Consider the following 16,870-nt stretch of genomic DNA (forward strand, 5'->3'; position numbering starts at 1 on the left):
AAGAAACATTGGCAAGGTGAGTCACAAGATGTGACCTAAAATTATCTGCTCCGTGATTAGACAGGCAAGTTAAGCCATTGACCCTACCTGCAGTAGTTAAAATCCACCATATCCAGTGCCCCAGCAGTGGCGTTAAAACTGCTATTTTAATCTTACATCAAAAAACAAAGAATCGAAATAACGTAAAATGATTGTTTTAGTTTTCGTCAGCTAAAAATAGAAAGACACCTTTTTCACGTGCCCGCGGATTCTAATTAAAGTTTATCCATGAAATGTAGTATTTCGAGAGATATAGTATAAGAGTTTACGCGCGTCCGCCGAACAGCTGGTGATGGACAAGGGACACTTCATCAAATGTCACTCAATGTCACGTCAGTTACCCTGGGCCTCCATGGACCCTGAGCTGTGGTAGTTGAGAGGTTTGTCCTACGACTTACTCTTTTACCCTCATCTGAGCGCTTTACCAGTTGATTCCGCAGACATAAATCATTGAAATCCAGAAGCGTCTTTCCTACATTTTCGTCGCGGTCTTCAGACTACACATGTTAAATTTGACGCACATGTTAAATTACAAATAAATTCGCTGGTAAATACATTATATACATACATAATAATAAATATACATAAATACATTACATAACATTTTTCAATGCATATAGTCTCAATAGCCAATTTAAAAAATGTAATAGATTTATTACTGTAAGAATTAATTTCGTGGGAAAATGTAAACGTGGCTTGGCATAAATTGAACTAATTTCTTGTTTCTTCCGTCCTTGCCCTTTTGATTATTATATGGTATCAATGCAATTTTCCTGTAGCCTATGTAATATTCTGTATGGTATCAATCTTCGCGTAAGTGGAAATTGAATATAATGTTCAGTTTGCAGCTGGTCGCACGTGCACGAACATTAAAAATTCAGATATGCCGTGAACTTTTTGCCAAGAATATCCCGCCGCCCGTCCAATAGGTCAAGGGTTGATTTAAATAACCTTACCGACGCAACAGTTGTAGGTACTTACAAGATTTTTTTTATATATCACGGGTCTGATGGGCACAAATACAGAAACGATAACACACGCAGAACGGCTGACAAAGATGTAGATCACATGTACAAATATTTGCGCTGGGACTCGAACTCTGTACCTGCAGGTAGCCGACGGATGTGGTTGTCACCACGCCACAGAAGTAGACGCTAGTGTCAGACGTATGGCGAGTATACACGTATACATGTGGCAGTATCCTTCTTCCAAAATAAGGTACTAGCACTTCTTGAGTTTGACCCTTTTGGAATATTCATACATTAGTGTGACATCAATAGAGCGAGGCTCACCAGGCTGACTTTCTTTTTAAAACTTAATTAGTCAGCACCAGCAACAACATTTAGTTTTTTAGTTTTAAAGATATAAGCATACATAGGGACAGACAGCGGGAAGCGACTTTGTTTTACACTATGTGGGGATACAGAATTGTTGAAAATATTTTTCGGTTTTAAATCAGTTCTGTCAGTGAAATCTGAGCAGAAAAATGAAACATCAAAAAATGGCTTCGTGTGTTGATTTCATTGCGTGCCTTCCTCGGTTTGAGGCCAACAACGGTCAACTTTAATTGAACCTGTGGATTTATTGTGACGTCACGACCTGCTTTCCCAACCTGTCGGTCTGCGCGGTTAAAGTTCGTATCCAATACTCTGTTGTGGATACAGGAATAGTCCTTCCTGTTTTCGTAACAACTAGATTTGTCGTCGTAGATGAAAGGCAAACGCGGCAGTATCAAATGTGTTGTAACAACTGGCCTGTGTGGTCGCTATAGTAATTTCCTTTGTTTGCATGTAGCTGTTTAGCTATGTGGCGCGGTCCTAGAACAGGTACATATCATCAAAGGGAATGGATGGCATAATTAATATGATGAATTTTGTATGGAGCCGTGAATTACGTCGTACACACTTCATACATAAGCCACCTAGTGTTAAAATGGAGTCTTTCAAGCTTTATAGAATGTCTGGAAAGTATCACGTAACTGACTAATCAAAAAGGGATTTTTTCTTAAGTTCTGTCTTAACTTACTTCTTTTTCTATCTTAACTGTCTGTCTGACTTAACTTCTGTCTGATGTAAATGGATTTGTTATACATGACACAAATGATTTTTAACTTATTTTTGAAAATTATGAGATGAAAAATTCTGGAATCGAGCGGGAATTGAACCCGCGCCCCTGTCTATCCGGGACAGTGCTCTTGACCACTGAGCTCTTCGAGACCATGCCAGTTCTGTCTTATCTGCTAATAAACGACCTATCTCGGTTTCGCTCGGGTAAAAACATAATAAACACCCAAACCTTCGTCAGGAGTCATTGGGATTAAACCACCTGAAAATCTATGCAGTAGTTATTGAGTTTACAACGAACAGACAGACAAACGCGGCGGAGAACTTTGTTTTATAACGTATATAAGTACGTCATAAATAAACAAACATATGTATCACTGCAAAACCAATTAATTTCACATAACAGGTGAGTGACCGCATCCAGGCGCTTCACTCGCGTAGAAATTTTGGAAAGAAATATACATAACCTTTATATGCTTTTTTCAGATTAAATTCTACGCGTTTAGCAAATATTATCGATATTGGTTCAATAGTTTTTTGAAAAATTAAGTAACAAACTCACATCCACTCCTCGCATTTATAATATTAGCAGGATAGTAAATTTAATAGTAACTACTAAAATATGTATGTGACCTTGTCCGTACGCTTGTCTGATCTCTCACCACGAGCCAAAATGAACCACTCAACAGATCTTCCGTTAAATGTGTATAGTTAACTGTAAACTGTTCAACAATTATATTTTAACTACTTTAGATTCTATATATAAATTTAATACAGCAAATATTACTCGTATACTGGGGGCTTTCAAAAACACATGTGCTTCTTGGGTGTTTGAAGGTTTCATGGATACACCAGATGGCAGCACCTAGACCTATGGTCCAAGAGTGATTTGAAAATTGACACATCTAATTAAATGTCCAATTCAAACATTGATGTTAAAGAATTATTACAACTAAACTTCAAATATTAGACCTTTTATATTATTGTTGACCATTAGAGCCCGTCTCATTGCTCAGTCGCGCTCCGACGTTGACATCTGTCAACGGAGCAGATGAACGTAAGAATCGTATGAAGTTTCTACCATTGTCAAAACCGAAAACGGCGCAAATCGGACCTTCGCCGTACCTACTGCTTCATTCCTAAGGGCGGAGCACGACTGAGCAATGAGAACAAGCTTTTATACACTGGAAAGTTGGACTACAGGAAAATCAAAAAATATGTCCAATGATTTTTTTGTTCCTACCATTATAGTGGTACCTCTTCTGGTCGCGGTCATTACGCAGCGTTACGCTAGCGTCATCGTTACGCCACGCGCGTTAAAGCGGAACCATTAGCGGTCGGGTTTACAGCGTTGTAGCGCTGGAAAATTAATTAAAATCACTTCATAAAGCTTGTTCCCGCCGGCTGGCTTCAGTGTGAACATCTCCCGGCGCCCTTGAACAACTTCACACAATAAAGGTTATTTTTGGAGCGGGCCATTGCCAACCGCAGATCGTTGGAAAGAATACCGTGTGAACGCTGGGTCAGCGCGTATCGTAAAATCAGTTTACGCGGCTTCGGCGTGCGCCATGCTTGTAAATATTATACAGGTCGCCAAGGATTGACCTGATGCTAGAAATTGGCAACTTTTAAGTTGTTTTCGAAATTAATTTTTGTGACAAAAAAGAGTAGGAAAGCCGGCTCTGGGTTCTGAATCGACAGAAACCGGAATGATAATGATCAGACTAAAAATCAGTGCAACAACTGTTGAGCTGACTGATGTTATGGATGTGGATAAAACTTTAAATAAAACATAGAGGCGTTCCTAAAATTGCAATATTGGTGGGTAGGCACAAGGTATATATGGGCTAATAATACCTATATTAATGGTTTTTCTTTTGTACACAGGTGAGCGGCTTAAAATTCGAAACCCAGCTAAGGACACTAAATCAATTCCCAGAAACCCTTCTGGGAGACCCAACTAGGAGAATAAGATACTTCGATCCTTTACGGTAATCTATAATTATAGTATTACTATCAATTCCACTTCTGTGATAGAATCAGTTGATTTAGGTTCATCAAATGCTTCACACGGACTTGATTTAATGAAGAAATACCATTTCTTCAGCATCATTGGTTTGAGAGGTCCATTTAAAAAAAAAATACAAAATCGCCTATCATGGACAAATTATATTTTTAAACTTAAGTTTTGAAAATGTCATCTAAGTTAGATGTCGAAAATTTTTTTTTATATTTTAGTATGAACATACAAATGTGTAGCATTTGATCCAGCCCAAAAATGAGTGATGTATAAGAAAGCTTTGACATTAGCGCGCGGGGCTCTTCTAAATCTATATGTTTGGCATTCTCAAAGTTAATAAGTAGCAATATTAATTGATGCTTCGAATAGAATAAAACAAAACATATTATCGTCATAGCAAACGAATAGGCTAGCTATTGGTATCATGGTTGGACTGCCGCCCTGCTGTTTACTGCTATCATATTCATGAAAGGGCGTTCAAATTGACGTCCATAATGGCTTCCAACGAAGAATAATGTTGTGTAAACTATACCCCAGCAATTGTGAAATGGTGTGAAAATTGGCGACAATTACGGGTGCCACGAGCGATGGTTGTAGTCAACCACACTTCATTGTGTTAGGAGGAATAGTGGGAATTAAATTTAGTGGGAATATCAACAACATTTGAACTTGTAAATATTTTTTCAATAAAATAAAAATAGGATGAAAACGATCGATATTATAAAATTGGAACGCATTCCACAAATATTCTTGTATTTTTTGAGATTTAAATAATTGTTTCAGGAACGAGTATTTCTTCGACAGGAATAGACCATCTTTTGATGCCATACTGTATTATTACCAAAGTGGTGGGAGATTACGTCGACCGGTCAATGTACCCCTCGATGTATTCTCTGAGGAAATAAAGTTTTATGAACTCGGAGAACAAGCCACTAACAAATTTCGGTAAGATTTTTCTACATTTGTCTGAATATTTACAAAACGTTTCAACATAATAATTTTGGTTCACTTCTAGGGAAGACGAAGGATTCATCAAGGAGGAGGAAAAACCACTGCCCTCCAACGAACGCCAGCGCAAGATCTGGCTGCTGTTCGAATACCCTGAGAGCTCACAAGCCGCGCGCGTCGTCGCTATCATATCGGTCTTTGTGATCCTATTGTCAATTGTCATCTTCTGCCTGGAAACCCTTCCAGAATTCAAACACTACAAGGTCTTCAACACCACGACTAACGGCACTAAAATCGAGGAAGACGAGGTCCCCGACATCACCGACCCATTCTTCCTAATTGAAACGCTATGCATAATATGGTTTACGTTCGAGCTAATAGTACGGTTTTTAGCATGTCCAAATAAATTTAATTTCTTCCGCGACGTGATGAACATTATAGATATAATAGCTATAATCCCTTACTTCATCACCCTGGCAACTGTGGTCGCGGAAGAAGAAGACACATTGAACCTCCCTAGAGCTCCGGTGTCGCCTCAAGACAAGTCCACCAACCAAGCCATGAGCCTCGCCATCCTGCGCGTGATCCGTCTCGTACGGGTGTTCCGTATCTTCAAGCTGTCGCGCCACTCCAAGGGCTTGCAGATCCTTGGAAGAACTCTCAAAGCATCAATGCGTGAACTCGGGCTTTTGATATTTTTCTTGTTCATCGGTAAGTTTTATTTGTACTATGCTAGAATTATTACTCGTTTTGATTTGGTTTCAAACATGCTATATAATTTTGCAACAATATTCAGCCATTGCAATATATAAATAAATGCGGAAATAGAATAACAAAAAAATTGCGTTGTCCCCCTTTACATTATAAGAATAGGCAACAAAATGTTTTGTGAAAAGGTAAAGGCGCTTAACCGAACATTGTATATCTATATAATATGCTTTTTTGATATAAAAGCAACGCTTGCTTGAGAAAGCTGATACCGACAAGGAGATCGCCACCAGAGGACTAGAAGAAGCAGGCCCGAGCGCAGACCGGCGCGACGCGGGCTTGCCACAAGTTGCGTGCACAATGTACTTTGTGTTCGCAGGCGTGGTCGTGTTCTCCAGTGCCGTATTCTTTGCCGACAAAGATTGTCCAGATACCAATTTTTCCTCAATACCCGATGCATTTTGGTGGGCAGTAATAACGATGACCACCGTCGGCTATGGAGACATGAGGTAACCCGCGTCGCAGGCCACCCCTGCTCCGCTCGCTCGCCCCGTCCCTCGCCACTGTATGTCGCACTGTATTCTCCGTTGGTGTGTGCTTGTTCTTAAAGGTGTGGTGCTGTTTTCATCTGCGGTGTACTTCGCTGAAGCCGGAAGTGAGAACAGCTTCTTCAAATCCATACCTGATGCGTTTTGGTGGGCGGTCGTGACAATGACGACCGTAGGATACGGAGACATGACGTATGATGCGACTTCACCCTAAATTTCATATTTGCCTTCTCGTCATTTCATTTTTTATTCTACAACTACCCCACATTGGCATTTAACACTATTGTGATTTCGTTCACCACTTCATGTAACTATGAATGCTTCAGTTTGATTTATCGTCGGTTCGCTTAGAACTAAACCGATCACATCACTTTATATTCACTCTATGAAATATTGCACGTTTTGAAAACGTCCTTTACTGTATTGTTCTTATTTTTTATTTTTTATCATCAAATCTTCCTGAACTCTTGCAATTTTACATGGAAGCATAGCTGTAAAGTTCTCAATTGGCGTATCGTGATCCACATGGCCAGTCGTCGGTGTGACAATCGCCCTTCCCAAAGCGTATTAATGAGAGAGCAAGCTTTTGCTGTGCTAACACATTAAACACTGGGTCTTCTGTACAGAAGATCAGAAGTCGAGTTGAAGTGACAATGTCTTTGTACTGAAACCCAAATCCCGAGAATGTACCGCTTCCGCTAAGATATGTGTACCTACCCAATTATCCCTATCAGTGTTGTGGACATTAGCTCATCGAAAATGGTAATCATCTCAACTCTGCGCATCCTTCCCATTATCTACTACTTCATAGAGGGCATTACGATTATTTTGCTTATATGTTTCCAGTTATACCCGTTTCTAACTATAATTTTGTCTGTCTCTCTGTATCCATTATTTTGGAATGCCCTACTACATCTCTGTTACTATCCCCGATGATATGTGGTGAATGTTACGCCTGACTGCTACTATGTAAAATTGTTGTTCAGATTTATTACCGAGCTTGAATTTTTGATATTGGCTTCCCATGGTACTTAGCTTTCACACCATTTTCGATAGAGGTGAAACAAGCATCTAAATGTTAGACGTAAAACTGCATGACGACAAAATGATCATTGCCATATGAGTATACCTAGTTTATGTAGTTTAGTTGTGGAATGTTTATTTCATAGGTGTTATTTTATCCTCATTTATACTCGTGTAAATTGTTTGAGGAATGTGAATTCGTGGAAAGAGCTAAGCTGTTGAATGTTAATATGTCGTGTACGATTCTGTTTCGACAATGCTTGAACGTAAACCCGATTCAGTATTCTTGTGACTTCCAAAGAACTCTCGTGTTACAATGGCACTACTTTTGCTATGCAATGTTCTTTAGTTGTTAACGGATTTACTGAGTGGGGTTTACAAATATGAAGTTTGGAAACGGAACTCGTAAACAACTACCTATTTTCATTGCCAGCTTAGAATCTTATACTGGAATTCATGGCTAGCTGTAAACACATACTTAATGTCTTATCATAAAATGTCGACCAAGGTTAGCATTTGGTTATAACCACCCGTACGAGACGCGATAGCTATAAATGTCATATGTTCAGGTGTTTTGGATGGGAACGGTTTGAGACTAAATACTAATTTTGGTCCACGTTTGGATAAGACTATCTGCTGAGCGTTAACAATACGTCGCAGAACACTGCGACGTGCTAGCGGGTATGAGAGATGACGAATGAAATTGTATTGCTTGCGTTATACCCAAGACATGCTACGCGAATGGTTTAAACAAATATACAAACAATTCTATTTGCAGCCCTCAGAAGACTTCGTTGTATTATTTTTTTTTTACATTCGCTCGAGCACTTTTTTATGTCGTTCATGTGTTAGTAGTAGTTACAAAAGGTATGTAATAATCAGTTTAACGCATGATCATAAGCATCACTGTTTAACCGTTCATTATTAAGCAACATCACGGATTGAAAGAAGGTGCGTCACGACCCGTAACTACATGATAACGCGGAAACCTTTGTCTTTTAAATATTGATAATAATATTCATTCAAATATTAATGTAACAGCATTAATATATGAACGAATATATAATGACCCTTTGACACCACGTGACGCATCTCTAAACTAAACAAATTTCGTGGGATCTTACAATTTGTTTCTGACGTAGGCCTGTGGGAGTATGGGGTAAGATCGTGGGGTCACTGTGTGCCATTGCCGGCGTGCTCACCATTGCCCTGCCCGTGCCAGTCATCGTGTCCAACTTCAACTACTTCTACCACCGCGAGACCGACCAGGAGGAGATGCAGTCCCAGAACTTCAACCACGTCACCAGTTGCCCTTATCTACCTGGTACTATGGGCGAGCCCTATTTGAGTAAGTCTCTCCAATATTATTTCATATATTATTTATTTTATTCTTTCTTCACTTTTAAAATTTTTATTTAAGGGACTGACAATGGTGGCTTCTTCACGCTCACAAACACATCTCTGTGTGTTACATTTTTAATAATAGATATTATTTTAAGCGCAAGAGGTCAAAGAACGCTGACATCGCCAGCTCCGTATTCAAATGCCCAAGTTACACCTACATTTTGAGTCAACCGCGTCATTATTATTTTGCTGCATGAACCTCGAAGCTTATCACATTTGATTTGATCGCATGTGTTGAGTTTATTATTATTTATTTCTTTTATGTTGATTTTCGGTAATTTCAGGTGGGAAGGACGATGACAAGGAGGAGGTGTGCGGGGATCAATGACTATATGATAGTGTTGCGTTTCTTTTTTCTTTTCGGACTAATAATAGTATCGGTATAGACGATCCATGTGATATTATACAGTAAGCAGAGAAATAGTGCAAGTGTTTGTGTAAATAGTAGATTAAGAGTAATAATAATAAATTGTTATTAGTTTTTTGTTTTGTTGTTTGGAGAATGTTTTGTAGATTTTGAACAATGCAATCGAATATTGTAGACAGACCAAGTCATCACCTAGCAATTGTACAAACAAAATCAAAGATTTTAGTGAACGACTAACGAGTTAGTGATATTCTCTAGTCTGTAGATGTATAACATGAGACAAATGAGAATGCATAGAAACCATTATGTAAGAGTTCTCATAAAGACAATATATTTTAGTAAAAAATGGTGTTGAAAACATTTTTTTCAAGTTTTCCTTAAGTACTTGTAGGCGTACTAATGTGCCTCTTACCGTATGGATCTCAATAGTAAGTTTATTTTTTTTTAATGCTTCATTCTGCTTGTAGGACGAAATATTGTCCTTAGATTACTATTTGTTTTATTTATTTACATCGTGCCTAATCATCATATATATTTATTTCAAATTAACTTTTATGTATGCTAGACTGGTACTAGTATGGATTCTCGGTTTTACATCATATTCTCATGTAATTCTAACACTTTCAAATAATATTATAATATTATGTTTATTTTAGTATTTATTATATAGTACAGTATCGTTGAGGAAAGATTCTACAACGGAACAATAATTCTTTCGGGTGAACTCATTGTGTTTTTTTTTATGTATAACAAACGATCATTGCTAAACGTCTGGTGAAGCAATTCATAGGTAGAGATTTTTTGAAAATATTAGGCCGAGCTGCGTGGCGAACCGTAGGTACTCCATTTTTCAGCAGTTGTTTAAATTCAGTTTTTACAGCACAAAGTAAAAATAAACCTGGGTGTACGAATCGGTTGACGTTGTAAAATAGCAAATATTTGAATTCTAGCGTGAAATGGAAAGCATAGCTCGGTTTACTTTAAAATTAAGTAGTAAATCAACAAATACAGTCAACGTGTCAAGTAATTATGCTCTCTATGCTACAGTAATAGAAGCGTATTTGCAGTGAATCTTGTGTAGGTGGTTGTTCTGTCGACTGTACGTGTTCGTTTTATGGCAGACAGCCAGACTCCGCGTGGAATCCAGTTTCGAAACATTTAGTGGATACGAACATTACAGACAAACAAACAAATCAACATCACTCGCGATGTCGTGACATGCTAATCATTTTCCATTTAAGAGAAAAATTATAGCTTTCTAGTTTACGGTTACGTTATGTAACCGTAAACCAGAAAGCTATAAATTACTTTTCGATAAAAAAATAATAACAAATTTTCGAAAATCCCATGGAGACCCAAAATAAACTACAGTAACCATACAGTGCCGCAATTTTTTCATTTTTAGTTCCTGAGAAAAATTACCTTGGCAATGGACAGACAGACACAACGTAGTGATTCTATAAAGGTCAAGTTTTTATCTTTGGAAAAAAGAGTATAAAACTCCCTGGCATTTCAATTAAATTTTGTCAAGAACATTCTGTTTAACATTCCTAATTAAATTCGGTTATTAAATTTCTAATATAATATTTGCCGCTTCCTGCCTTCAAAAGGAAGCCATTTTGCGCGCCTTTTGTCTGTTTATTTCTAATTATTCGAGAGCAGACTTCAAAAGGTTCATTTTAACAAAGAAATTAATAAAATCTTAATTACACTTTACTGTTCCTCGTGCGAAATTAATAATTAATACGGACACAGTCAAAATTGTATAATAAAATATTCTTTGTAGAGCTATGTTTGGCTTGTAAAAAAAATACAATTAAGAAAAATGTATGTTTACTTCAATAGAGATAGAACTACACGACTCCGCCATGCTTGCCATGTTTGCCATAAAGTTATACAAGCGTACGTCAATGCAAAAGGGTAGAAGAGCCATGCCGTCACGTTGACGTCCGTCGACAGATCAACGCAGAATAACGTAGAAATCATATAAAATTTCGACGTGTGTCAACGCACGTCAGTAATTCAGCGTAATAATTTTCTAATATGAAAATCATTCAAAATAATCAAAATGTTCTAATAAATAAATACGTAAATATTTCACGAAATATTCTATAGTGAAAACTGAATTACAAACCAATTACTTCGGCTGCCTGAGCTATTATTGGCTAAACTGGACATAAAGTGGTTGGTTTATCGACTGGTTGCTGGTTGACAGAAAGGGGTTATCAACTGCAGGCAGGGCTAATTGCTGTTGAATGTATTGTACCTGGCAAATGTATATAGACAAATGCACTGTTATTACGGAATACATGTAATAACAGTGCAATTATATCACAGGATATAATTGTCTGAAAGATAAAATAAAATAAATCCATTAAAATTGTTGAAAGTTTTAGAAAACAATATGCATAAACGTGATTTTTTAATTATTTATAGACTTGTCTCAAAGGCTGTCCATCCTCCATTTAAATTTTGTCGATGGTGGTACAATATCGCGATTATTCGTACACGAATACTACGTAATTTTATTGCGCATAATAACACGGGCGCAACAGTTTCAGGGCCGATTCACAAGAAATCATCAATGAGTGAGGACTCGTCCTCGGAAGTGATGGAGCTGGAGGACTCGCTGGTAACTGAGGGCAACCTGGAACAGAGTCTGCGGAGGCTGCAAGACGAGGAGAAGGTGCTGCGTCGGCGGCAGGCGGCCATGGAGGCTAACAACACGGACGACATCGCCGCTCTAGAGAACCAAGACGCTTTGCGACTCAATCAGGTCAGATTTTAAACTCATTTCTCTTCTACTTGTGCCTGTGGTCCTGAAGCCAGATTTTCACGCAATAAAAGTTTATTTGTTGTTATGTTTTTCAATTGTTTAATGCATATTCACAATCATAAGTTTTCCATCGACTGATGCGTTGGATTGTAATTTATATCTAAAGATAACAAAAGCCTCAAAAAAATTGGAAACTTCAATTGCATGAAAATCGAGTCCCTGTTCTCAGTGTTTGCAGTTTTTCACAGTTTCTTATTTGAGTATGCCCTGAGAGAATATGCCTGGCCCCTGTTTCTATTCCACTTTCTAGTTCAGCATGTCACTCCTGTTTCCCAAAGGGAAGTAAACCCATGGTAAAGCTTTTTAATAAATTCCTGTCGTCAGAAAGAAAGAATAAAAATGTTTACTTTATAGTAATAACGCATGGGTAATGATGGTACCAATATGGTTCCCGCGCAGCATAATGTCGTTCGTGGCAAGATCCATACACTGGTCTTCCGCAAACATGTGCCTTCTTACAATTAATGAAATGACTCCAAGACAAGCTAACCTCGTGATTATCTCTGGCAGATGAAGCAGCAAGAGATCCAGAAGCAGGCCCAGCGTCTCCTGCGCCGGCAGGCGGAGCAGGAGCAGGCTGCCGGCGGTACACGACGCGAGCCCCAGCCCCGTGAGGCCCCCGCCCCCCGCCGCCGCGCCGCCTGCACCGTCAGGGTCAACAACCTGCATTCTGCGGAAGCTATAGAGACAGACGTCTGACCAGAAGGTAACCTTTCAAGCACTTTTTAGACAGATTTATGCTGGCCATATTTATAAATATAAAAGAAATGTTTTTAATAAATCTGTCTACCGTACAGCACATTTGCCGAAATGTATTTACACTTTTAACAAGAAATGCTGGCTAAATTATTTTTAATAAACATGTAGATCCTTATCACCTATTTACAGAAACAGAATTTTAATTGCTGCCTTTCTGCTGCTTGGCGCCAGCAGTCACCAGGCTAATATTAAATTTAATTTTAAAAAGCGTTTATATATAGCTAAGTCATAATATTTTAATAACTTCCATTGAAGTAAGTCCTCTCCATCTGCTGGCATAAATCTGATATTTGATCTTATTAACGTTCGTGTTGGTAAAGTTTCTTAAATCCCAAATACAGAACATGATCTCGTATTGATGGCAATTATTTACAAAACCGCTAACAAGGTGCATGCGTGAAGAAGAAAAAAATGGAAGAAATATGTGAAATGACGTCAATTAATAAAGATATCAAATTTAAACATTTACATACAAAAATATACAGGGTTACTGGTATCAAACGCAAACCTCCCAAAGACTACTTATTCTACAAGGAACTTATTCTACGACTTTTCGTGATTCGTAGTTTTTTTTTTTCATATAAAAAATACAATCTAATTTGCGACTCTACACATGTAATAGCCAAGCAACATAAGACAGTACAGTAGCTTTATTTAGCGGAATCGAACATAGAGTTAACATTTTATAGAAACGACATTAAAAGTAAAAAAAAAAATTAGTTACGTTTAGACAAAAGTCGTAGAACAAACGATGTTAGTCTCTATGTCCTTATGCGCCTTTGGAAAGTTATGCGTGAGATACCAGTAATCCTGTATATATAAATAAATTAATTAATTAATGTCAACTATAATAAAGATTTTTTTGAAAGATATTTTTATAGAGGTGGATCTTTCAATAACTATGAGATCTATTAGATTAGTGCGCTCAATTTACATGTAGATACAGTTTTTATTTATTTAAAAAATACTCCGTTGCATCTTTATTATAGAATTCATTAATAGACCCAGACTCCAAAGTTTAATGAAGCATTGAGAACATGGACAAAACAACAAAAAATCATTAAAAAAACGTAAATATACTACACTCACTGAGACAAAATGAAAATTTTTTTTTATGTAAGGTTTGAAAAACTAGCAATATAAATGTATTCATCGCGATCATATACCTATCTATATATGTATATATGTTACTGTAAAAGCCCGTATATAGGTAAATCTTAGGTTGTTTCAGAAAATCTATTTACCGGCATGGGTTGGTAAATGTAAGGATTTACAAAAAAATTGACAATTTTTTCGGGCTTTTGCCATTGGAATTTAGTATATGCTAGGTTTTGCCACTGACGTCTGGTAAATGTTGGTTTTGGGAATAAAACAATGAGTAATTCTTCTTAATCATTTATATTTCAGTCAAAACCTTACATATTTTATGTAGGTATCATAATTATGTGAGCAATTAATTACCTAAGTAATTAGTCATATCCAATTATATTTCAAATTATTTTGATGTGGTAAGTAGGTATTTTTATTTACAAATGTTTTTTAACTTTTAAAGGTAATATATTTTACATAATAATATTATAATATATATATTTTAACGAGTACGACACAATGTGCCGAACACGATATGACATATTTTTTCAACATTTACCGTGCCTTTGATGTAAATCCTAAGATTTACCAAGTGAATGGTGGTAAAATCGTTCGAATTGCAAAATTGTTCAGACTTTTACCATTAAGAGTTAGTAAATCTTAGGTTTTACTGGAATATCATAGGATTTACCATAGTTCGTGCTTTTACAGTAACATATATATATAATAGCATTGCAAGTGAAGTGACGTTTCATGGCCAATCAAGACCGTGTATCCAAGAAATGGGCTCCGTGTAAATCGCAACGTAGGCAACATAAAAACGGTTGGGCGGGCCCTAATTGTGGGTCGAAGATAGGGCGCTCTGCTCTGTGCTGACCCACATAAAATAATGGTTGCTGACCTGAGCGAGAGTGGACCAGAATACAGGAGATAACCATGCATCCTCGTCCAAGGAAATATAAGATTAAGATCCGAAAATAATCCAGATTTGATTAATTTTGGTTATTTAAAAGTAACAAAATAACAGTTGAAATAAAGACTTGGAATTTAATAACTAAATATAAATATATACAAGCTCAACACAAATTTCTTTAGTGTTTTTTTTTTTTAATTCTAAGCTGTTTATTTTAATGAAATTTTGACCCAATTGGTCAGCTGATGGTCTATTATACTTTAGTATATTATTATTTTGTGCTTTATACTTTCGATGATTAGTAACTAGATACATTAGTTAGTATGTACCGCATCTAAATAAATGATTATGATTAAGACCGATTATCGATTTTTTGCTCACACAAACTCACTCGAAAGTCACGATATTTGTAACTTTTTTCGTATGCATTAGTAACACATTTAAAATTTTTAAAAACATTGATGAATACAACACTAAAAAATAAATATAAATTGCTTATTCTAAACTCTATGTTGTGTGCTTTATGAGAGTGCTACGAGCGTAGCTACGGCGTAGACCCAAGGTTTGTTTCGTAGCAGCCTCGTAGCTTAGACGTGTTAACAATATTAATTCTCATTATAATAATGCCTGCCATGGGAATAAGTATAAAAAAAATTAATAAAAATTAAAAGCGGTATTAATACTCGTATTAACATTATTGAAGTTAGTTTTATAATAAAAATGACAACCAGGATTGTAGAGAAAAATAAAGATTATTTGAGTTTGAGTTATTATTTGAGTTAAAATAGACTTTAGTTTTGGAATAATGTATTCTGTAGCAACAGTCACAATATTCCATTCGATATAGAACACATCAGACGTATCACTACGACCTCTAGCGCAGCCCTCAGGGCCCTAGGGAGCTATAGCACTCGGCTTCTCCACTTTGATCCTTTATTCTAAGTACACAGGACCATGTTTATGATCTATTAACATCTTGAAAATTTAGGTACATAATGTAGAGTACATTTTCAAAGAGGTCAATTTTGTTTTGTTGTAAAAATGTTTCTAAAAAATATCCTGAAGCAGTTATGCAAAATGTATACAACTTTTTAATTCAAATTTATTAAGACTATCAGCTGACTTTTCATTTTTTTTTTTAATTTTAATCATCCTTAGCATTTTTTTTTTAAATTGACCCCATCAACCTGAACTGAATTAATTTTTGAAAGTTTATATTGTGTTGCGTATACCTACGTGATAATGGTCAAGAAAACTCAAAAAATGGCGCCAATGTGTGCTAGAACAGTTCAAAACGAGTTTATTTCTCTCAAAAAATTTGTTCATAGCTAAAAGAACGTAAACAAACTGACGACGGTAAATCAAAAAAATTGATCGCGCGTTGTGTACACAACATGAAAGCGGCTTGACATGCAAACCTTTGTGGCGTGCAGTGAATGGCTATGCCACAACCATGTCACCATTCACATGGAGCTGGTGCAGCAGCTTCGATCGACGGCGTGAATGAATGCGGGAGGACGCAGGATCGATACCCGCTGCGGCACGGCAGCGCGCGCCCTGCCCGAGCCCGTGACGTCACGCACGCACCAAATCTTGCCCGGCCCGCCCCTTCCCACCACCCCGCTGCTCCGCAACCACGTGGTCGAACGCAGCACGGGTCAAATCGATTCGAAACACCCAAACCTCCTGCATTTAACCCTTTTTAAAAACGAGAAGCCACACTCACCAACATTTATCTTTGAATGTTCCTAACTTGTGTAGGTATTGTGTTAAAATAATTAATCTATTTGTGCATTCCTTCAGCAGGCACTATCGAGCTGCATTATTACGGTAGCTCGTAAATGTGTAAGTTGAAGTCGTATTATATTTGCATGTCCCCCTGAAGCGGGATCAGCTCGCCATACTGAGAAATTGAGAATGTTAAAGAAACAATTGGCATATACATACGCGTCCAGAAAAGGCAGGACTCGGCTCACACTCCAAATTTATTTTTTACGAAATTGGCGGCCGTTCCCGCGCCTTCTCAACCTCTCCCTTTAGTGTTGCTTGTTCATGAGCCCCACAACGTGATACTCCCCTATGTCGCATGCCTTGATGTGACCTGTATACTATTATAAATAATATATAATATATTGACTGTATGTGTATTCTAA

At 37.3% G+C, this 16,870-nt stretch overlaps 1 protein-coding gene across 19 annotated transcripts in view; it reads left to right on the forward strand.

The window, feature by feature from the left end:
- The window catches only part of Sh (Shaker), a 243,394-nt gene that overhangs the window by 214,546 nt on the left and 11,978 nt on the right, over positions 1-16,870 (forward strand). For 10 of the 19 annotated variants that reach the window (XM_053768571.1, XM_053768579.1, XM_053768567.2 and 7 more), the window contains 7 exons: positions 3,990-4,093; positions 4,906-5,067; positions 5,138-5,781; positions 6,389-6,518; positions 8,492-8,697; positions 11,676-11,896; positions 12,467-12,662. In XM_053768571.1, coding sequence (XP_053624546.1) covers positions 3,990-4,093; positions 4,906-5,067; positions 5,138-5,781; positions 6,389-6,518; positions 8,492-8,697; positions 11,676-11,896; positions 12,467-12,655 — 1,656 coding nt within the window. In that variant the 3' untranslated portion in view covers positions 12,656-12,662. Of the gene's footprint in view, positions 1-3,989; positions 4,094-4,905; positions 5,068-5,137; positions 5,782-6,157; positions 6,288-6,388; positions 6,519-8,491; positions 8,698-9,037; positions 9,471-11,675; positions 11,897-12,466; positions 12,663-16,520; positions 16,563-16,870 lie in introns of those variants that run through there. The other 9 variants (XM_053768584.2, XM_053768573.2, XM_053768583.2 and 6 more) reach the window with 6 other exon arrangements.

This window comes from Plodia interpunctella, chromosome Z (genome assembly GCF_027563975.2).
Source record: "Plodia interpunctella isolate USDA-ARS_2022_Savannah chromosome Z, ilPloInte3.2, whole genome shotgun sequence".
NCBI classification, from domain to species: Eukaryota; Metazoa; Arthropoda; class Insecta; order Lepidoptera; family Pyralidae; genus Plodia; species Plodia interpunctella.